This window comes from Capsicum annuum, chromosome 10 (assembly GCF_002878395.1).
Source record: "Capsicum annuum cultivar UCD-10X-F1 chromosome 10, UCD10Xv1.1, whole genome shotgun sequence".
NCBI classification, from domain to species: Eukaryota; Viridiplantae; Streptophyta; class Magnoliopsida; order Solanales; family Solanaceae; genus Capsicum; species Capsicum annuum.
Genome location: NC_061120.1, coordinates 176495821 through 176521156, shown reverse-complemented (window position 1 = coordinate 176521156; position 25336 = coordinate 176495821). Strand labels below are relative to the sequence as shown.

The 25336-nt window shown below is 30.6% G+C and overlaps 1 protein-coding gene across 1 annotated transcript; it reads right to left on the bottom strand.

Moving 5' to 3' along the window:
* Positions 1-6379: 6379 nt before the first annotated feature.
* LOC107844450 (DNA-3-methyladenine glycosylase) lies at positions 6380-14076 on the bottom strand. Its single transcript, XM_016688862.2, has 5 exons — positions 13697-14076; positions 7851-7908; positions 7662-7745; positions 7401-7542; positions 6380-6664 (listed from the first exon to the last, which is right to left on the bottom strand). The coding sequence occupies exons 1-5, from the start codon at positions 14022-14024 to the stop codon at positions 6386-6388; spliced, it is 891 nt and encodes a 296-aa protein (XP_016544348.2). The 5' UTR covers positions 14025-14076; the 3' UTR covers positions 6380-6385.
* Between the last annotated feature and the right edge of the window lie 11260 nt (positions 14077-25336).

Below are 25336 nucleotides of genomic sequence, written 5' to 3'. Positions count from 1 at the left end.
ATTCTACGCGTCAAAACAAAACCAACGACACATATATTGACTACTTGTAAGATCCCATAAAAGTTCTTGTTCAATTCAGTCCGATATAGATTGTAAAACAAGGGTTCCAGACTTTGAAAAATTCAGCTAAGTGTTAAGACTTAGAATTATTTTTAGCCTTCGTATTTTGATGATCTTATTTTTTATCCTTACGATCTTAGATTATCGATTTTTAAATTGATTCATAATCAGGGATGTCAATGGGTCATCATGGGTGAGGTTCGAAATTTTTGGACATCGTTTGGGTCATGTTTGGATGACCAAAACAACAAGCCAATGTGATCTCGATGTGTCGTATTGGCTATCGCGTCGACATCATGGATGCGGTGCGTTAACCATCGCGTTGACACCATCGACGTAGCATTGGGCACAATTTGCTCATTAAACTCTAACTTTTCAATGGCAATTAGGTCCTTTTCCCCATACCCAATTTAGCTAAAACACAAAATTAACCCCCCAAAGGGCAAAATACATTCATTATTTACAAAATCCTCTCAAGAAATAAATCTCATCAAGTTCATGATCAAGTTCCAAGAAATTCCTAACAATCTTCACGAATTTCTTCACTCAGGTATGTTAGGTGTTCATCCTTGGGTTTTCTTCCACCCTTGGAATTGAAGAACCATTTTAAAACTACAAGTTTTTAGTTTTATGATTTATATGCGCAAATTGGGTTGTATTCATGTTTGTGTTGTTGTATGGGTTTCTAATTCAAGATTTAATTATAAGTTTCATGAACATAAGATAGCATGTATGTTGATTGATGTAATTCCCATGCCAAAACCCTTGAAATTGCAAGTTTAAGTTATAGTCATGATGCTTATGTGTCGTTCATTACCATGTGAATTAATTATGCTCCCCAAGTATTTGATAAAATATCCATGTGAATTGAATAGTGTAATCATGACATGTTAGCATGTGTTCTCATTCATGTACAAGTGAACAATTGACTATTGTTATGCTTTCAAGATTTGCTATATTTTATCTATTATGCTATCGAGTCCTGGGGGTATTTATTACCCAAAATCTAGCTATTTACTTAGTTGCAGTAGTTATAGACTAGTTCCAGTCAAGAACAGTAGTACTCAGTCAGTTAATAGAACTCAGTAAACTCAGTCCAGTATAGTCAGTCAACACGATTCGTGCCAGTTTAGTCAAGCCTACTACAGTCTAGTAATAAATTCAGTGTCGATTTAGTTAAAAGTATGATTCAGCACCTAGCAAACCCAGGGATGGGGTCATTCCTTCCAGCAAAGGGTTTGAACCTTAGTAGCAGTCCCTGCGTTACAGAACTACATATCCATCTTAGGGTAAGTCGTCCTCCTGCCAGACTAGGGTTGACGCAATCATATATATACATCATGAGTCTTTCTGCTAGATTAGGGTTGACCCAGCATTGTTAGTATCCCGTGGCAAGGTGCTAACACCCTTCCAACTGGGGTCACAGGCTAGACCCCAAATCAGTCTATATCGAGGTATGTCAGTTAGATGAACACTTTCACAGTTAGAGTTTCAGTCTCAATATTCAGTAAAGAACTAAGACAGTTCTACAGAACCATGGCTATCAGTTATCAGTTGCTCAGCCATCAAAATTCAGCACTCAGTTTCAGTATAATCTCAGATACATGATGTATATCTATATGTGCAGTATAGCATGTTCAGTAGTTATAGTTTTGCATGTACTCGCATCTAGTTACCTTATGATGTTCATTAATTCAGTTATCAGCTCATGCATATGAACCCATGTATATCAGCCTTACCTCACTTAGCATACCAGTACATTCCACGTACTGACGTATACACTTTCTTTTTGTTATGATGTCTCATATCATAGATTCGGACGCTCAGGTTCTTGACCATACTTAGCAGCTCAGGCTATCAGTAGCAGTTATAGTGGTGAGACCTCATATTTTAAGGACAGAGTTTATTTATTTCAGTCGGAGTTAGTAGGAGGCTTGTCCCATCAACTCCATATTCAGACAGTTAGAGGCTTTCAGACTAGCATAGCCTGTTATTCAGTTTTCAGATGTTATTATCAGTTATACTCAGTTACTATTACTTTACTATTTTGAGAACCTTATGGCATTTTCAAATTTTCTTCTAATATATATTTCAGTATTATATTCAGTACTCACAGCAGGTACCAATCATGGATTAGCTTGTGGTCCTTCAGGATTGTAAGCACCGTGTGACGCCTAGGGTACAGTTTTGGGACGTTACACTACTTTAGGTTCGGGGTCAAAATGAATTTTCAAAATGAGTTTCCAAAAAAGAAGAGCAAAATTGAAACTTTACTTCAAAAACATGTTCTCAATATTTTTAGGAACCTACAACTGAAAACCCAAGTTAAATCGATTCAAAATGAGGTTCAATCGAAGAAAAATTATTTTTGAACTTTACCGGATAAAATCTTTAAAATTCAAGTTAAAATCAAGAATCGGGTTTCTTTTGAAGGTTAAATTGATGAAAAATTAGTAATTATAAGATAAAAATATTATTCAAGTGAAAATGGGTGAAATTGGGGTTTTAAATCAAGACCTAAGATTTTTGGGATTTTGAGAAATTAATCAAGAACTTACTAAGGAAAGAGTGAATTCTTACCTTAAATCTGTAATAGAATCAAGAAATAGATGTTAATCTAGCTTCCCAAACTCCCACAAACTTCACTTTTAAGCTCCCATATTATTTTAGAGTTTAACTCTCAAGAGGCAAGATGAAAAATAAGTAAAATAGACCCAAAAACTATTTTAATAATGCAGAAAATCTGCACGGGCAAGGAAAAAGCTGTTGTTTTTCTTCTTTTATGTCCAATTCGGACTTCGATGGGGTGCTCAGGATTTGTTCATAATCCGATATATGTAAATGAAATATATAACCACACTAAATTAGACGTTCCAAACGTGTTGGCGAAGTCGGATTTTCGTAAAAACATCATTTTAAAAAAGGTAACCCCCGAAATTTAAAATTATAATTTTCCAAACCGAGGGTCGAAATGAGATTTAAAGGCCGAAAAATTACACCAAACATCTTAACACTCTAAAGCCGACATTTTGAATATGCTGGCGAAGTCGGATTTTCCATCCAAGGTCGTTTCGATCAAATGTGGGTCCCACACCTATATTTCCAATTTTTCAACTTTCCGATCAATAGATCAAAATGAGTTTGGGTGCACTGGAACCCGAACCAAAAGGCCTACCTAGCCTAAAATCAATATTCTAGAGCTGTTGGCTATTCATTTGGCCCTCCATCACACGAATCAAAAGATATCCGCATAAGTCCAAAATAAGGCTCTCGAAGCCATCAAAATCACAATACCTCATAAATGGTACCAAAACACATCGAAAATTATGCTAATCATCTCCATACCCCAGAAATACCATAATGCAACTACAGAAAGGGGTAAAATAGTCAAATAATATAGAAACACATATTTTATCAAAAATTTGATCGTTACACGCAAGGACTAGTCAAGTTTAATAGAATCACTCAAAACAGAATGGAGCAAGGGTTGTAAGGCTAGAGTTTAACCACTCCCCTTCCCCACGGACTATCCTTGGAAAGAAAAGCAAAAATATGTGTGTGATCGTAAACTCCATGCCAATTAAATTAGTCACAATCCTATGGCGGGCCATGACTTTCTACAGGCTGAGAATACGCTGACCTAGGATTAGCTGAAAATATGGTAAAATAAGATAACAATGTCATCAATCGAACTGCCAAAGCTCAAGACAAGTGGTAAAATGTACAAAAAAAGGAAACTAGGCATGTGGGTAGTGATACTCTCCATGACATGTGGAACTTCTATACGTAAGTATGGGGAACATCGATGTGCTGAATGGATGTAATGGATGTGTGAAAAGGAGACCATAGAAAGAACCACCTTAGTAGGACGGATGTCTTTTCTTTCCCTTGAGAGAACACTGAGTCTTTAGCAGTTTTAAATACCATTAGCACTATGTTTTTTTGTGAAAAAGTTAGAAGGGAACCCACCCCCTTCTTAGGCATTGGATGAACCATCTGAATCTTCTAGAAATAGATAGGAACTTGAAGAATGATACAAGATTGCAATATAGGGGGATTATGATGTGATTATGAGGGTCCTACAGGTTTTTCCTTTATGTAAGAAGGTGAAGATGGAGATGCCTGATATATGTTAGAACTGTGGATAAAGTCGAATTATTATATGATGGGGTTATGGAATTAGGTCGTAATGCTTGAAATTGGTAGAGCATTGTTTGATTAGTGATTATATTATTATTTTTAGACCATAATCAAGTTGAAGTTACAAGAAAGAAAAAGGCTCAAGTCCATTAGACATTGCGGGATTTGGATTGAGGTAAGTGATAGTCAAATTAAAGTTAAAACTCAATTTGATTTAGGTATGCATGTTAACTGTCTAGTTATCTACTTGTTGCAATGCACGCCATAGAATGTTGACTTGTTGGATGACTTTAAAGGTTGTTTGATCATTGAAAATGAGATTACGTAAAAAAAACTTATTTTAAATGCAAGTGTGGTTAAATTATCTCTTTATGTGATTGATATATGTTATGACATGAGTTGATATTGTGAGATGAATCAATAAAAGTTGATCGTCACGGAATTGATGAAATTTAGGGAGTGTAAGATTTGGGTCGTTGAAATAAGGGTGGTATAACACTTCGTTTGAGATAAAAATGGCAGACACTAATTGTCTGGGTTATTTTATACATGTATTAGGGTTTTACCCTGATTTTCTTACTATATTTAAGTTTTATTTTTTCTTAGAAGGAAAATAAAAGTTACCATAATTACTTTTACTTTTCCATATTTGGCTAACCTCTTTCTTGGAGGAAAAGTTTTGAACATCTATAAATAGAAGACCCCCTTCTCATACCAGAACACAATAGCATCTACAATGTAGTCCTTAAAAGAGTCTTGTTTAGGGGAGATTTCCCCATTGTTTTCATGTTTTTTAATAATATTAGTTTTTAATATGTAGGCCAATTGGCCAAACTATATTCAATAATATGCTTTTAGTATATTTTTATTTGTCATCTGAATTATCACCGTCTTGATTTGCAAACTTTAAGCTTCCGCATGATGCCCTCTCGATTTCGAACCCAACAAGTGGTATCAGAGCTTACGGTTCAATGGTCCAATGGTGTGGTGAAACGAGATTAAACAGGTTCAAACCGGTTTTAAAATCAAGCTGCAACCAATTTGATGATAATGAAGATATATGTCCAAAAGCTACATGTGAAGATAATTGTCAATCATTTTTTCAACAATCTTGTTGTCACATATTTGAAAATAAAGCTCACTTTTAACCTTGCAAAAGGTCTTCAATATTTTTAATCCGAAAAGGGCTCATATATTTTTTAACCCCAAAAGCTCCATTTTTAAACATGTCAAACAACAGTGATATATGAAGAATATATATGAAGAACGAAGATCATGCACAAGAAGAAGGAGGATCAAGAATATTTTGAAAAAATCAAGCCAAAAAGGGGAGATTTGTTAGGGTTTTTGCCCTGATTTTCTTACTATATTTAAATTTTATTTTTTCTTAGAAGGAAAATAAAAGTTACCATAATTACTTTTACTTTTTCTGAAAGAAAAATATCGTTCTTTTCCATATTTGGCTAACCTCTTTCTTGGAGGAAAGGTTTTGGACATCTATAAATAGAAGGTCTCCCTTCTCATACCAGAACATAATAGCATTCACAATGTAGTCCTTAAAAGAGTCTTGTTTAGGGGAGATTTCCCCATTGTTTTCATGTTTTTTAACAATATTAGTTTTTAATATGTAGGCCAATTGGCCAAACTATATTCAATAATATGTTTTAGTATATTTTTATTTGTCATCTGAATTATCACCGTCTTGATTTGCAAACTTTAAGATTCCGCATGACGCCCTCTCGATTTCAAACCCAACAACATGAATTGAACTCGTTCCATGCAGGTCATGGCTCGTGGATATTTATAAGATCCTTAGTATATGTGTACATGATATTGGAGAATTTGATGGTTTCATGAATGTAAAAAAGATAACTTTTATTCATAATTAAGCGGTATTTGTCTCTATAGCCTCAGTAAAAAATATTTGAATTTAATTAGATCCTAATAAAAATACATATCAAACACTGTGTGAAATAATAATAATAATAATAATAATAATAATAATAATAATAATAATAATAATAATAAAAGAACTTGGTGTATAAAAAAATAGATTTAAATAATGAATATACGAAAATGAAACTACAAAAAACGTAAAAAAGTAAACGTGGAGAGCGTAATATTTTATTAAATCTTTTTTTTTTTTTTTTTTTTGAGAATTACAATTTAAGCAAGTTATTATATTTTAGAAATGCCTCCAAGGTGTTTCAGCAAGATCAACACATTCTTTGTGTCTAAAGCAATAAATCAAATGATCAATAGTCATTCCAGCTGCTTGCATGAATGAATTTACAATCACTGGACCAACATGCCTGAATCCTCTCTTCACCAAATCTTTGCTAATTGATTCTGCTTTTGGACTTCTTAGTGGAACATTTCTTGCATTTCTAAATTTGTTAATTATTGGTTTATAATTCATATGGTTCCACATGTAGCAACTGAAAGATCCAAATTCCTTCCCAATCTGCCTGATGAATTCAACTTTAATGCATTCATGGTGTATAAAAATTCGTATATTACTAAATTATTTAAAAGATAATTATAAATAATCGTTCATGAGAAACGAAATCATAACTTGAAAATAAATCAGACGATCTGATTTATCATGTTAAATTAAATTAATATAGAAATTTTATACCGGAAGTTGTTAAATCCTAAATCAAAAAGGATCATGCGTTGTGGGGAGGAAGTTACCAACTTGATTTGATAAAAATGGTAGTTTAATTTTGAATATAATCATTGAACTTATTCTTTTTAATACTAAAATCATAGAAGTATTTTTTGACAAATTATTATAAGGTAACAAAATTACTTTCGTCATATTAAAACAATGTGACTTTACCTACCATTTATAATAAGTCATAAAATTGTACACATCATATAACAAACAATAAAGCCTCAAGCCTCACATTGATGGTTAAGTTTTATTGTCAGTGTGTAAAGTTATTTTTTATCTAAAATGCTATAGTAGGTAAAATTCAATTACTGCTTTAAATGATAAAAATAATTTTATGAAATTAAATTGTAGGGCATTAAGTTTTGAATAACTTTATTGTTATAGTGGGGAAAAGATTCAATTTCTTTAATAAAACAAAGGTAGTTTGATGACTTTATTATTATACGAGTAGTTAATAAAATTTAGCGACTATACATGAGATCTAACATATACTATAATGTTTGCATGAAGGTAAGAGACTTGCCTTAATTATGCATTTGGCGTTGTCAACTATTGATCTAACTCTATTTTCTGGTAACATAAGAGACACATTTGAGACCAATTCATTAATTTCTTTCTCCCCCATTTTAGCCACTTGCTTTGCATTGAATCCAACAAAGCCTTCTCTGCATAATATAATTATCACATTTTAAAACAATTTTCAAACTATATATATTTTGTATAAGTGATCATTGTACATATAAAATAAATGAAGCTAAAGAATTAAGTCTAAATAAATGTGCACCTTATTTGTTCCCTTCTCTTTAAAATTTCAGTCCAATTGGAATCCATCAACAAGCCAGCCAACGAAAGTAGCTCGAACAATCGACTGCAGCGTGTGTATACTTGAGTAGTTAATATTCACTTGTGAATTATATATAACTACTCGAAAAATTAGGTGAATAATTAAGCTTTAAAATGTTAAATTACTTACTGGTCATCATAAACTGGAACACCCCAGCATTCATCATGGAACTTCACATAAGCCTTATCTGCATAACAAACTCAATGAGTACAGTTCTTTTTCAAAATTTGCTGAGGTACTTGATTAGAAAAATCAACGATCCAATTAAGTCCTACTTTAATTTCATGTTTCATATGTCCAATTTTATGTAAGGCGCAAGACCTTAACTTATAAACACTGACTGTGTAAGTAATATTACACTCACTATGTTTTAGGTTGCATTTAGGTTATCAAATTAGGATTACAATAGACAATTATGGGTTGTTGTAGGTCATCTCTTAACTGATCATGTAAAACGAATTGCACATAATAAGTGCATAAAAATTAAATTTAAAAAAAAAGAGATAGAAAAAGAACTTGTGATGAGAATATACGTATTAAGTAAAAAAAAAAAGAGAGTGCTCTTTCTAACAATTTAAATTTTTAGATGAGATGGTCACAAACTTTAACATGATATCGAGCAGGTATAGTACATGAGATCGAATCTCATTGACACCGATATACTATCAAAAAGAATCAATCAATCAATTTATAATAATAAAAGGAGGATCATAGACCTGCCTACGTGGCACCTCTCTATGACCTCCATTTCTATAATTCCTTCAATTAATTACTTATTAGTAGTATTTACTTGTATTGATGTTACATAATACTTAAGACTATTTTTCATTAGTAGTTCTGCCGTTTCTATTATGACATCAGTTCTCTTAATCATCTCTTCATTCCTTTCTCTCATTTTTAAAGGTTGTGAGATATAGGTAAAATGGTTCGGTGGACCCTTGTACTATGTCCGTTTTGTAATGTGGATATTCTTACTTACATATTTGTCATCTGGACCCTTGAACCCGTTAAAAAACAACATATTAAATCCCTCTAACGGTGTATGTAACACAACCGCCTCACATCAGCTGTCACATCAGAGTTCACGTCACTTTTGAGTATTACATTAAATTTAATGCCCACGTCAGCTGCCACATCAGCCGCCACAGCATTTTTAAGTATTATATTAAATTTCATGTCATTTTTAAAATACTAAATAAAAATTAAATATTAAAATAAATTTAATTAAATAAATTCTTTTTATAAATTGTTGAAATTCTAATACAGAAACACAATAAATTTTTAATTTAAATTAATTTAAATTTTCAGCTATAAATTCTAATACACAAACACAATAAATTTAATTAAACATCAAATTTATTCCAAATAATTAAAATTTCTCTCCAAATAATTTAAAGTTTTAATTATAAATTCACATACACAAACATAATGAATTTTTAATTTTTATTTAAATATCTTTAACAATTTGTAAAAGTTACAAAATTAAACTTAAATAAAAAATTAAAATTGAGGAAGTGAATAAAAAAAAGTATAAAGTAAAATGGTGGGGGCTCTGTGTGTGGGTGGGTGGGGGTGGGGGTGGGGGAGGAGAGTGAGGAAATAGATCGAGCGGGGGGGAGGAGGGAGGGGCGCACTGCAGTGGTGCTGGTGTGGGGCGTTAATGGTGATCCTTAGGGGCTGTGGGGGTAGGGTGCCATTAATGGTGATCCTTGGGGTTGTGGGGGTAGGAGGTCATTAATGGTGATGGCCATGACTGGACGGGGCGACGGAGGTAAAGGGTGGGGTGGGGGTGGCTGGACGGGTGAGGGGGGCTGGACGGGGGTGAGGGGGTGGCTGGACAAGGGGAAGGGGGCTGAGGGATGGGGTGGGGCTGGCTGGATGGGGGTTAAGGAAGAGGGGCTTTTTAATTTATTTTTTTAAAAATTTATTATTTTTAGATTAAAAATGATGGAGGGAAAAAATGATCTTTTTATAATTTTAATATTATTTTTAGTTTTTTTAAATTATTTTAATATAAAATTGACCCCCACTCGCACTCTAGGCGCGTGCCTGCGCATATTTCGTCTCTGCCAGCTATTTTAATGCCACATAGGTTTGGTCAACGGTCAAAGGGTTTAAAATATTGTTTTTTAATGGATTCAATGGTCCAGATGACAAATATATAAGTAGGAGCATCCACATTACAAAATGGACATAGTACAAAGATCCGTCGAGCCCTTTTGGTTGAGATATATAAGTATCATGTTTAGATTTATTGACATAAATATTTCTAGGTGGACACTGCTAATTATTTCACTTTCACTTTCTTTGTTTATCTTCTTTCCTGTTAATTTTTTCTTTTAACATGAACTTATTCGTATTTAATTTATCTCATCTTTTTGTTATTTTTTCTTTATTTTGAGGCTTTTTATTTTCTCAATAATTAATCTAACTTCTACTAATATAATTTTTGATCTTTCAAGTTTTGTAGAATTTTTTACTTGGATATTTGGGATGATATATAAAAGGAGTAAATCAAGTAGAAGTTTTTGAGATATTGACAAACTTATGAGAAGAAGAGCAAATTTTACAGGTGGAATAATGAATATTTAATCGACGTGAAATGAGGTGTAAAATAAAATAAAAGAAATTTTCTCCTCTACTATTACTCAAATAAACAATTCTTATTTTATGTAAATAGTATTAGCAGTAGAAATATTTGTACTGCAAATCAGTATATTTGTAATTTTTTGACCCTTGTCTCTTAATTTCACGTGTAATTTATTCTTAAAAAAATTTACTCTTAACTGTGGCTAAATAATTACATTATTAAATAAGAAAAACGTTTTATTCTCTAATGTGTATTCCCCTAAAGTGTAACTACATATTATTTACCTTATGAAGTGATTTCAAACCTAATCTCACCAATTATTCAAGTAAAGGTAGAAAATGCATACTATTATTATTATATGTATATCATGAAATTAAATAACTTCTATACCTCATCTCATCAATTATTATTTAAGTAAATACAAAGATAAAATAGGACAGGACAATTATTGACAATTATTATTTAAGTAAATGCAAAGATAAAATAGGACAGGACAAGACTTTATATCAAAAGCTATGGAGTAACAAATATTCTACTCACTATAATTTGGGCTACCTCTTTGTGAAAGATAATGGAGTGGCAACGAAATTGATAAAATTTTATTGTTGTTTACTTTTCGGACAAGGTAAAGAATTTACAGTTTTTTTCATACTATTAGTCCTATAAGTTTAATGGTCCGACGTTCATTTTTATGTATTTGCCGGTTTCCACTCATATCTAATCATCCTTTTAACGTACTGATTTTGTTTTTTAAGCTTCACTACTTAGATTCATGTTGAGTGTTTTCTTGAAAAGCTGTCTAATTCTATTCATAATGGATAGCTCTATGTTGAGGATGAAAGAATATTTCGTATAGGCCATAAACAACGAGATGCTGGAGATTTTTACAGTCAAAGTACTAGATGCATAAAAGTTGTGTCAAGAGATTAGCAATTAACAAGGTATATGAATTGATAATTCATAGATTTTTCTAAATTGACATGTAGTGTCATATTTTAAGAAAATAACATGTCACCGGAGACTATATGACATTTATAGAGCAAACTTTATTACTCTAAAATTGTGAATAACTTTTTGTAGACGTCGAAATTTTGTGAAACTCTACAAGATGAATCCAAGTTCTGTTAGAGTTCTTGGAGGCTATTCTATCCTAAATCCTAAATTATGCTTATATAAGGATGGAAATATTTCCTAAAAAGGGAATCTCCAATATCCCACAAATTAATGAAATATTTATAAAGAGATCAAACATCTCAGATATCTTTGGATAATTTCATAAACTCATTTGAATATCACAAAGGAATCAAAACCCTTTCTTCATGATAATCAAATACATCAAAAAGATCTATAAACCCTCCTTCCACGGAGATCAAATTCAAAATCAAATTCGAATATTTTTATATTCGAGAAATACGCCACTAATGGCCCTCGAGTTATGGAAAAAATCAATATCAAATTCAAATCTTCATACATTCGAGAAATATCGGAGAAAATCAAAAGAGAAGAATAAAGGGAGGAATAGAATTGTACCCATATTGTTTATCATCAATAAAAGTTCTTATTTTTTATATTTTATTTGTGATTGCAATTTATTTCGTAAAATCTGTTGCAGACGAATTGATACGCTCAGTGGGATCAAATCTGCCCTTCATCTCTTCTTTCACAAATCAGATCTATAAATTTGGAGCCAAAAAATTACAAAGGTGGAAGAGTAACTCAAGACTCGCCTTTGAGTTTTATCAAGTCTAAACGCCGACAAACCTTGAAGTAGGGGCATTTGTAGACACCAAAATTTGTGAAACTCTACAAGAAGAATTCAATTTCTGTTAGAGTTCTTGGAGGCTATTCTACTCTAAATCCTAGATTATGCTTATATAAAGGGGCAAATATTCTCTGAAAATGGAATCTCCAATATCCTACAAATTAATGAAATATTAGAAAGAGATCAAACATCTCTAATATCTCTAAATAATTCCATAAACTCATGGATTATCACAAAGGATCAAAATTCTCTCTCCTTGATAATCAAATATATCAAGAAGATTCATGAACCCTCCTTTAATGCTCCAAGTATTTTTACATTCTAGAAATATGCCACTAACGGCTCTCGAGTTACTGAGAAAATTCATATCAAATTTAAATCTTCTTACATTCGAGAAATACGCTACTAATGGTCCTCGAATTACGGAGAAAATTAAAATAGGAGAATCAAGGAGGAACAGAATTGTACCCATATCGTTTATCAATAAAAATTCTTATTTCTTCATATTTTATTTGTGATTGTAATTTATTTTTGTCACTGTAAAATTTATTGCAAGCACTTTTATTTCATTTTAAAAAGAAAAAATTAAGCATAAACATCACTCAATATATCACCAGCTTCAATAATATGCAGATTAATTAGATCGTGAAAATCAGTTACTAAAAATTATTTGAGTTATTAGTTATGTTTGAAAATTTTGGTGATTATTAAATTTCGTACAAAAAAATTATGATCATGTACAAATTAACGTGAGACAATAAAGCTTTTGAAAATAGATAAAATTTTAATTATAAACATTTTCAATTATTTGTAGTTTGTTTGATAGTTTAAAGTAGTAATATTTTGTTTGTTCTACAAATTATTGGAAGTTCAGATTTGATGGTTCACAAGTCAATTATTTTAGAAGGGGTTTAAAGTAAGAATTTATAATTGTACAAAGACTCATCACATTCTGAGAAAAATATTGTTAGATTTGGTGGTAATTATTTTTGATTAGTTTTGATTGCTTCTCTTCTAAGTTTAATTTATTAACTAATGCTATAGTTTTGAAAAGTGCAATGTACAAATTACAATAGTGAAACAGAAGAGCATGATCTCAGACAAAAAGCATTTTTTTTCTATTGTTAAAATTTTAATGGTTATTTCTTTGTTAATGTTCTTAATTTAAGTTTATTATTAATTGGCATTTTATGATTTTCAAATGTTACCAGAGGATACTTAACAACTTTTCCTTCATAACCTCTGTTATTATATATAAAGTATTGTCTTAGTTAATTAGTTAATGTACATTTCTTAATAGATAAAACTTAAATAAACTTTATTAATTATATGTAATTAACTATACAGTACACAGAATCATGCAAATAATATAAATTGCTCCAAATATATGTTATTTATAGTGTTTTTGTTCTCATAAAATGAGAGGGATAATATATGAATCTATTATTAACTTTCTGATTTTTTTATTTATTTATAGGTGTTTTTCAAAAAGCGCGAATCACTGGAAAGTTTACTAGTTTTAATGTAATTAGCACATGAAAATAAAAGAATTAGATCCACATGTAAGAAAGCGTGTTGAAAATATAATCAAGTAAACAAAAGGGTGGTTAGTCAGAAGTATACCACTGCTGCTTGTTAACCAGCTGCACCTCATAAGCTCTTTCTCACTAGGAGATGGATTAACTTGTAGAACAACCATATTGCTGGCTGAAACTTCACTTTTTTTCTGATCCAATGGAGAAGAATCATTTAAAGTATGTGATAGAGATGAAGAAAGACGAGAAAGGGAAGATGGAAGTGAATAAGTTTTGTGAGTTAGCTCTATTGGGTAAACTTTCTTCAAGTGTTTGGATAAATAAAACAAGTTACTCTTATAATTATTGCTAATTGGCTCCTTCTCTCTCTTGTGTTTCTCTATTTCATTATATCTTCTTACATTTGGCTTAGACATCTTTCAACTAGAAAATAATAAGCTAGCTAGTCTTAAATTTGGAAAATCTAAAGTGGTAGATTTGGTTCTACATATGTTAATGTCATTATGGAGTACTTTCTTATATACTTCTATCTCAAGCAATTCTTTTGAAAAAAATATTTTTTTACAAAAAGATAATTGCAATTTTGATCCCTCAATTATTAATAAATTTTGATTTTTAGTTGTTGTGATATTTAGTGAGCGTATTTAATTAATCCTATATTAATTAATATGAGTGCTTTTGGTCCCTTTATATAAAAAAGATACGCTATGTTTAAATTTTGAGAACTATATTAACCTTAGATATGAAGCAATTAATTGTATAAATTTAACAGACATGGGTAATTAAATGAGTTAAAGGTTAATATATAGTTTGTTAAACTTATGAAGATTCACAACCAAAAGAATCAAAAGAGCACATTTCAATACATCAAGTGTTCTTAACAAAATAGTTATAAAGACCAAAATTCATAATTTACTGATGTTTCAGGGACTAAAAGTATAAATTCTCCTTTAAAACAAATTAAGAAAATATATTGAAGAAGTGGTTTGTTGGATCTTTAAACTATTATATATAACCTGACTGAATTTTTAATGTGAGTGTGGGAAGTAGTGTTTTCTGAAATAGAGATTCCTAGTTTATGGAATATTGCCATTAGTTAAAAGAGTTTGACCTTAAAAGTGTTTTGCATTGAGAATGTTTGACAAAATTTGGTAGTACTCCATCAGTTCGATCAGAGACGGATTCAGGATTTGGAAGTTTCGGGTGTCACCCTATTTTGAATAATAATATATATTTCGTACAATATTTTAAGATAGTGGAGTCAATATTCACAAAGCAAACTATAATTATATATATCAACAAAAGTTGGTATAGCATGAAGGTTTGCCTAGTTGGTATCATTAAGGATTTTATTAAAAGAAGTCAAGGGTTCAACTCTACATAACTGCATTTTATTTTTTAATGAGAAAGCAGAAAGTATAATGTTAAAAATTAATTTAAAAAGAGTCCTAAGTTGAGTTCGATTTTTTAATGAAAAAGCAGAAAGTATAATGCTAAAAAAAAGAGTCCTAAGCTAGGTTCGAACCCGCGCTACTGGGTAAAACCCAATCATCTCAACCACTTGCACCATCAACTCACTTTATAGTGTGGGTGCCAAACATAATAATTATACGTTAACTGATACATATATACAAATATACACATAAATATACAAAGTTTTAATCGAGAAGTATGGGTGCCGTGACACCCCAATCCACCTACATAGATCCGCCCCTGCGTTTGATATTACTTGTGACATATTGACTTTGGCACGCTCATTAAAAGAAATAATTAATAATATAATTATTTTATTATAATATTTCTATTAAATAATATTTACATTGTATCTTAAAGTTAATTTAGAGAAAAAATAATTAATACAAAGGGTAGAGTAGGAAAAAAAAAAGTTGGCTTCTCTTGAAATGTAAAAAATGACTAGTAAAACGTAGAAGCTCAATTACAAAATTAGTGATAAATAAAAACGAAGTGATCAGGGAGTAAACAATGGAGATCATTTAACATACATACAAAATTCAATGCAATCACAGTGAAGACAATTTAATTAGAAAAAAGAGTTTATTATTTTTAATTGTTGGTAGTTTAATAGTCATTGATCAGAAATTATCAATCTGATATCTTATGCTAATTTCTGTTTGCCTTTTTGTCTCTAAGGACTAATTAAAATGTATGTACAGTGTCTTGTCAAATCAAGAACTTATACTACTAAGCTTGTTTTACTAATAATATTTCCATGTTTTCTTCATTCATGTTACTTATTTCATCAAAAACTAAGTCACAACAACCTCTGCTTTTCTTAATTTCCCACATTACAAATTCTTGACGATAAATAATGTAATAAATACTGAGTAAGGGCTGTATTAATAGTAGCTGTCGCATTCAATCACAACAAATACTTTAAGAAAATGTAAACCAATAAAACATTAGTTCAACTGTTTATCTCTACTTAAGATAAGTTTTAGACCTAACACTATTAATTAGCCCTTTAAATATGAGAAAAACCTATTCTGGCTCCACAGATAATGATATATTATCCTCTCTTTCATTTATATATTTTGTGGTAAAAAATATATTTCATATATCCATTAAATTTTTCATACACTAACTATATATCTTATGAATTTAAGGAATGGGTGTCAAACGGGCTGGGCCGGGCCGGGCCAACTCGGAACCGGCCCTTCTATTTTAACCGAGTTGAGGGTCGGTTTATGCGCTAGATGGGCCGGGCCGGGCCAAACAGTAAAAAAATTAAAACTCACCCTAACCCGGTCCACTTAATCCAATCCGATCAAATCCACCAAAACCCGATCAAATTCGGTTAAAAAATCGGTCAAACCCGGTCAAAAATATTTTAAAAAAAACTTTCTTTCAATACACATTACATATATCCACCTATATACATTATAAATACGTTAAATAATATATATACACTATATATATAGTATATACTACATTAGAATTTAAAAAATATATACACATATACACAATTAGTCAATTACTCATATATACGCACCATTCAATGTATATATACTACTACTTATAAAATATACTACAATATATATAGATATACTTATATACTAATTCATAAAACATATACACATGTATACGTTAAATATACAAGATATATACATGTGTATATGCACCATACAATGTATATATACTACTACTTATAAAATATACTACAATATATATAGATATAGTATATATACTAATTTATAAAACATATACACATGTATACGTTAAATATACACTTCTATAGAAGATATATACACGTGTATACGCACCATTCAATGTATATATACTACTACTTATAAAATATACTACAATATATATACATTACAATATATATAGATATACTTATATACTAATATACCAATTTATAAAACATATACACATGTATACATTAAATATACACTTCTATAGAAGATATATACACGTGTATACACACCATTCAATGTATATATACTACTACTTATAAAATATACTACAATATATATAGATATACTTATATACTAATTTATAAAATATATACACATGTATACGTTAAATATACACTTCTATAGAGGATATATACACGTGTATACGGACCATTCAATGTATATATACTACTACTTATAAAATATACTAAAATATATATACATTACAATATATATAGATATACTTATATACTAATATATTAATTTATAAAATATATACACATGTATACATTAAATATACACTTCTATAGAAGATATATACACGTGTATACGCATCATTCAATGTATATATACTACTACTTATAAAATATACTATATTATACATACATTACAATATATATAGATATACTTATATACTAATTTATAAAATATATATACACATGTATACGTTAAATATACACTTCTATAGAAGATATCCAATTTACAAAACATATACACATGTATACGTTAAATATACACTTCTATAGAAGATATATACACGTGTGTACACACCATTCAATGTATATATACTACTACTTATAAAATATATTACATTATATATACATTACAATATATATAGATATACTTATATACTAATTTATAAAACATATACACATGTATATGTTAAATATACACTTCTATAGAAGATATATGCACAAATATAAAAAACATATGCTACTTAATATAATAAATTAATAATATTTGGTAGTAAATTAATAATATATTAGAGGTAAGTTTTTAATTTAAAGTAGAAAATTAGAAATTCAATTTAAAATTTTATATCGTTAAATGAAAAAAATATAAAAAGCAAGGACTAAGGAGTGAATGAATTTGGGGAATTTTATTGATTGCAAAATGATCCAAAATTTATAATTTACATGAATGAAAAATCTACAAATTATGCATCATTTTTTCCAACTCATTCATGTTAATATTAACGGGAACTTACATAGGATAGTCGAAGTCAACGGGGGCAAAATCATGCATTGGACTTGATTCTGCTGAGTTCTCCCGTGAAGTTATAATTTCTTCAAGTTTCAGCTCGTCGCTTGGCTCCGGTTCCATTCCTTGGTTTCTTCTTTCCGCTCTAATCCAATCTCTGAGGCAAACTAGAACATTCATTGCATTGCTTCCCAATGAGTGTCGGTTGTCTCCAAGCTGTTGTCGTCCCTGACTAAAGGTGCTCTCTGATGCAACGGTTTACATTGGAACATTCAAGATATCTCTAGCTAATCTTGAAAGCACAGGATATTGTGTTTCATTACTCTTCCACCAATCCAACGTGTTGATCCGTCGTCTGCGATCCTCTGGTGCCTTCCGAAGATAATATTTCAGCTCTTCCCGATAAATTGATGTGTAAGTTCTCTTATCAACACTGTTCCAACAATTTAAATCATAAAACGAATCAGAAAAATCACTATGTACCGGCCTTTTAGAAGATAATGGCTCCTCGGGAGGATGAGGAGCGACAGTTGGAGTGATATTTGTAGGTACGGCTAAATCAAATAAATCAGCATAGTGATTATTCAATTTTTTTATGTAATCCTTTGCATCAACCGTAGTCGTCCACAAATCAGGTTATACTTGTTCAGAATCATGGTTAGTATTTATTTCTAAGTTAGTATAAATAAGAGTACTAAAGTGGAACATATTATTATATTTCATGCACGAATTTAGTATAGCACCAACCAAGTAAATAGGGAGAATCGGAAAAAAATATTTTTTAAATTTCGTAAACATGGCGCTAACAGCTTCTTTATAACCTTCTTTGTTTTTATATTCTTTGAGCAAACCAAAAATATCGGCTATATATGCCAAAATATTACAAACAGTAGGATAATAAGCACCGGAAAATTCAACCGTAGCTACACAAATTTTTTCTAAAAACTTAACAAGATCATTAATTATAACCCAATCAGAATTATGTAGCATGCAATCAACAGAATCAGCAAATGAACCGCAATGTTGGTTAAAAATTAGTGTAATAGGAATTCTATATTTATAACAAGTTTTTAAAAATTCATACGTAGAATTCTATCTAGTATCAATTTCCTCAGGCATCAAAATCGGTGTAAGTCTATTTTCTTGACATTTAACTTTAAATTCTCTAATTCTCAATCTACGATTATTTCCTTGAATAAAACCAACGGCAAGATGAATTTTTTCAATATAAAGCTCAAAAAACTCAAGACCATCTTTTACAATTAAATTATATATATGACATGCACACTTAATATGAAAAATTTCAGGCAAAGACGGAGATAGCACAGATTTTAATTTTTTTATAGCAGTCTTGTTGCTAGAAACATTATCAAAAGCAATACATAAAATTTTATTTTTGATACCATAATATCTGAGAATTTTAACAATAAAATCAGCAATAAATTGTCCAGTATGTTTACGATCTTCATTATATAAAAAAGCAAGAATACATTTTTGCATCACGAAATTACTATCCATCCAATTACAAGTAACGGTTAAATAATCATTTTTATTTACAGCACGACCAAGATCAGAAGTTAGGGACAATCTACATTGAATATTTTTTAATAATGTTGATAAATAAAAATAATATTGTGAATGAAGTCTAAAAATATCAGACCGACAAGTAGTTCTAGGAATACCGTTAAACATAGAATTATAAATTGCTTGTATATAACGAATAAAGGCATCAGAAGAAGGAAAACTAAAAGGCAAACAACCCACAGCTACCATTTTAGCTATTTCTTCCCGGTCCCTCCGGTTGCTGGGTCCATTCTAGTTTGCGTTGGCGCACCAACATCCCCACTACCTTGTGCAATATTTAACTCTCTTTTGTGATTTTCAGCTATATGTCTCATTAACGTACCCGTACCCCCTTGCTTGCCTCCACTTCTATGCTTATATATTTGTTGACAAATATTGCATTGTACCTCAATATCTGATATACGTTCAAAATATTGCCATGCAACACTAGTTGTTTTACGAGATCTTGGGGTACTGGGAGGACGGGGAGGGAGATTAACCGATTCAGATCTAACGTTAGCATCTCCTACTACGGGTGTCTCAGCAATATTTTCATTATCTTCGTCTAAATTAACCACATCTACTTCATTTTCTTCTTCTATACCGTAATTTTCCTGAGCTTCTACATAATCCATATCGTGAGCACCTACACCTATTTCTTCCTCAAAAGGTGTACCAAGCGGTATTGGAGGCGAAGACACACGGGTATATCTACTACTTGAACTACCTCTACCGCTAGTAATTCGCTTTTTACTATCACTACCGCTTCCGGGACAAAAATTTTTAACACCTTTATTAGTGAGGTTTCTTAATTTATCCATAATATAAATTAAATTAAACTAAAAATATTCAAAATATACAAATATAATAAAATTAAATATTAAACAATTAATACAATAAATAAAAATTAAACGTAAGATATGGAATGACAATACCAAATTTTGAAAGTATCCGAAGGTTGCGACTTTAGAAACTTTCGCTCGTACTTTGTAAACGAAAAATTAAAAAATTAAAGTGAACACTTTAAGAAATTAAATATATTAAACATTTGAGAATTGAGAATTGAGATTTGAGAGAGAATGAGATTTGAGAGAGTGAAAAATTATGTGAAAAATGATTTGAAGTTGTGGAGTATTTATAGAATTTTTTTTGGGATTAAAAAATATTTTTTAAAGTTAATTTTTTTTTTTTAATAAATGGGCCTAAACTAGCCGTTTGGACCCAAAAACGGCTATATAGCCGTTGGGCCAACGGCTAGTTTGGCTCAAAATCCCAAGTTTTTTTTTTAAAAGGTATTCGAGTCGGACCGGACCGGTTAACCGACGGGCTTGAACTCGGCTTGGTTCGGGCCGAGTTAACCAAACCCATTTTTAAAAAATAACTGGCCCGAATTAGTTACGAGGGCCGGATCGAGCCGGCCCACTTGACACCCTTTATTACCCGGCCCACTTGACACCCTTTATTAAAGGGTATTGCTCGTCGGCTTTTACTTTTCTGGGACAAAATTTATTTTCGACTACGGAACAAAAATGAATTAAAGATTAAAAAATGCAAATGTACAAACCCTGTAAATTTCCTTTCCTCTTCATGATTAATGTCTCTCTTGATATTTGCCAACTGTTAAATAACTTTTTATTGGGTACATTGTGTCATTTAGTGACGTACACAAAAATTTTTGTAAGCAATGTCATTTAATGTAGAGAACAAATGAAAAACTTAGAGAAAAGAGTGATTAATTTTTTTGAACGTTAGGTTTTAGATTTAGTTTGACTAATACAGTTCAAACATACTTTATTAAGTAACTTTGATGTCTAAAGTACACACATTAGTGTGTCATGGTTGATTTGTTTGTTTGACCGAAAGTGTTTAGGGGTAATTATTTGGGACAGGTTCGGATCCAACTAAAGGAGCATGCTACATTTCAGAATATTGTAGCTCACAAAAAGTCTTAAAAAAATTCACTAAAGTTTGCAGAGAAATGCTTTGTGGTAAAGCAATGTCTTTGAATAATGTATATACAAGAATTATGTTTTTCAAATATATATTATATACAATATATTGATTAAAATTTTCGACGAATGACACCCCTTGACATAAGGTGAATCCGCCTCTGGTGTCATGTTTTCACGATTCAAATTCATTAGCCGCAATAGATATCCCGCGAGCCATTTCACTAAGTGAATTATCTTCTCAAGTTACCAGATTTTCTTTTTTTCTTTCTTCTGTAAACATGATAATATATTAATAATACTTAACATGCATCATTACATAATAGTGACAGAGCGACCCATTTGCTAGTAGTTATCTAATATGAATTAAAGTGATATGGTGTGGGAGTTATGAAAGTGAATAAAATGGGTTAGACTTGCTTTTTATTTAATTTTTGTTTACCCGTATTAAAATGAACAAATTAGATTAAAAATCCATTTAACCTGTTTTCAACCCGTTTAAATTCAATACATCAAATGTGCTTAACTAAATAGTTATAAAGATCAAAAATCACAGCTGTCAGATATTTCAGAGACTAAAAGTATAAGTTCTCCTTTAAGACAAATTAAGAAAATATATTGAAGAAGTAGTTCGTTGGATCTTAAAACTATTATATGTAACTTGACTGAATTTTTAATTTAAGTGCGGGAAGTAGTCTTTTCTGAAATAAAAAATCCTAGTTGATGAAATATTGCCAAAAATTCAAAGATGTTGATCTCAAAAGTGTTCTTCATTGAGAATGTTTGACAAAATTATGTAGTAAACAATAGAGATCAGTTAACATAAATCAAAATTCAATGCAATCACAGTGAAGAAAATTTAATTTGAAAAGCCAGTTAATTATTTTAATTGTTGGCAGTTTAGTAGTCATTTAGCAGAAATTGTCAGTTTGATATATCTTATGCTAGTTTCTATTTGCCGTTTCGCTCTGAGGCTAATTAAAATGTATGTACAGTGTCTTGTCAAATCAAGAACTTATACTACTAGGCTTGTTTCACTAATTAATAATATTTCCATGTTTTCTTCATTATTCATGTTACTTATTTCATCAAAAACTAAGTCCCAACAGCCTATGCTTTTCTTAATTTCCCACATTACAAATTCTTGACAATAAATAATGTAACAAATACTAGGTAAGTGTTGTATTAATAGTAGTTGTTGCATTCAATCACAACAAATAATTTTAAAAAATGTAAACCAGTAAAACATTAGTTCTAAGTGTTCACCTCTGTGTAAGTGAGGTTTTAGACCTAAAATCATTATTTACCCCTCTAAAGATGAGAAGGGCCAACATCTTAACTAAGGGAGTTTAAAATCGAAAAAATTGAACAAAAGAATTAGTCGAAGGGGGCTCAACGTCTGTTATATATACATGAGATATAATTTTAAATTTGTATAAATAGTATAATTTTCTGCCGAACCCCCTCACTATTAGCTAACTCCACCCCTGGCTGCACATATGATGATATAATATATATCCTCTCTTTCATTTATATATTTTGTGCTACAAAAATATTTTGATTGCACATATGATGATATATTATCCTTTCTTTCATTTATATATTTTGTGCTAAAAAATATATTTCATCGATCTTATTTCTCACACACTAACCATATCTACAGTGTCTTATGAAAGGGATATTGCTCTTGTCAGTAAATTTTATTTTTATTTTTTTGGGACAAACTTTATTTTCGCCTGTGGAACGAAAATTGAATTAGAGGTTAACAAAATGCTTATGTTGCTAACTCTGTAAAATTCCTTTCCTCTTCATGATTAATACGTCTCTCTTGGAATTTGCCAACTGTTAAATAACTTCTTATTGGATACATGGTGTCATCCAATGGCATATGCAGATTTTTTTTATATATAAGCGTTGTCGACATTTTTTAAGATAGAGGACAGATGAAAAAATTAGAGAGAAAAATGATTAATTTTTTAAACGTTAGATTTTAAATTTAATTTGACAAATACAGTTCAAACATACTTTCAATTTCAAGTAATTTTGACGTCTAAAGTGCACACTCATTAGTGTGTCATGGCTGATTTGTTTGTTTGACCTAAAGTGTTTAGGGGTAACTATTTGGGGTAGGTTCGGATCCAACTAAGGGAGCAGGCTATTTTTTAGAATATTATGGGCTCACAAAAAATTTAAAAAAATTCATTAAAGTCTGCAGAGAAGTAGGTTCGAACACAAGCGACAATCACCTTGGAGAGTCTATTAACCAACAAGACACGAAATATTTTGTGTTAGAATAGTGTCTTTGAATAATATATCTACAAGAATTCTGTTTTTCAAATATATATTATATACAATATATTGGTTAAAATTTTCGACGAAGCAGTGTCAAATGACACTCTTTGACATAAGGTTGATCCGCCTTTTAGTGTCATGTTTTCGCAATCCAAAATCATTATCCATGATAGATATTCAACGAGCTACGACACTAAGCGAATCATCATCTCAAGTTACCATTTTTTTTGCATAAATATGATAATATATTTATAATATTTAGCATGCATCATTACATAATAGTGATAGAGCGATTCGTTTGCTAGTAGTTATCTAATATGAATTAAAGTGATATGTGTAAGCGTTATGAAAGTGAATAAAATAGTTTAGACTTATTTTTTATTCAATTTATTGTTTACCCGTATTAAAATGAAAGAATTAGCGTATAATCCATTTTAACCTATTTTCAACCCTTTTAAATTCAGTTAAGTCTGTTCATTTGTCATCACTACGTAACCATTAGGCTAAACGTTAGTTGTAGTTTCATAAAATCTGAATCAACGTCATCAAATAAGTTTGGATCATTTGAACACATACACAACCCCCCCCCCCCCCCCCCCCTCTTCCACAATCCTAGACAACTAACTGACATTGAAACATAACTTAAAACATCATATACATTAATCACAAACATGTATATTTTATGTATTTCATTAAAGAAAAGGAGTTGTTCAACTCGAACTAATAATTAAACCAGAAAAGGTATAATGAGATGCCAAAATAAAAGTCCATCTTCACTAACCAAACCTTATTAAAGTTGGCCATAATTTAACCACAAAGATTGGTGTGGTGGTTCAGCACCTCACCCCTTAAGCAAGAGGTTGGGGTTCGATCCCCACTTCTAATGAATGGAGAAAACTCTGCGGCCAGTATTTTAAGAAAAAATTATATATCATAAACAAAAAGAGTCCTTAATTAGTTATCATTATTAATATATATCCTATTTTTATATCTATAATCTATACCTATAATCTATCTATATCTATAATCTACTAGTTTAATTGTATGCGCCTCACGCGTGTATCTCACTTTAATGAGTTCAAACATCAAACTAAATAGGATATGTGTTTAAATTATAAAGATGAATACAATAATTAAATTCAACATGAATATGTAAAGCTGAAAAAATTATTTAACTAAACCTAACTTTTATCAAAAAAATCTATCACGTGTAAACTGCAACAAAACATTACGATGATAGAGGCATTAAATCAATACAATTAAATCTAAACTTTACAGAAAATTTTTCTCAAAGCCGTCCAACAGTCATTTAACACCTGTAAACTCTAATAAAATAATACGATAATAGAGATATCCAAATAATATCACTAAACCTAACCTTTGCACAAAAAGAAAAATTCAAAGCAAAGATTTTTTAAAATAACACAATTAAACCTAATCTTTACCTATAAAAATTATTCAAAGCCGACCAACATTTATGTAGCACCTGTAAACTACAACAAAATAATACGATAAAATAGATATCAAAAT

What these genes read in the sequence shown, in the direction of transcription:
- LOC107844450 (XM_016688862.2), bottom strand. Translation starts at nt 14,024, where the DNA reads ATGTCTAAGCCAAATGTAAGAAGATATAATGAAATAGAGAAACACAAG. An exon ending in GTTCCAGTTTATGATGACCA is followed by an intron (nt 7,746 to 7,850) that starts GTAAGTAATTTA and finishes CACACGCTGCAG; the next exon opens with TCGATTGTTCGAGCTACTTT. An exon ending in AAGAGAAGGGAACAAATAAG is followed by an intron (nt 7,543 to 7,661) that starts GTGCACATTTAT and finishes TATATTATGCAG; the next exon opens with AGAAGGCTTTGTTGGATTCA.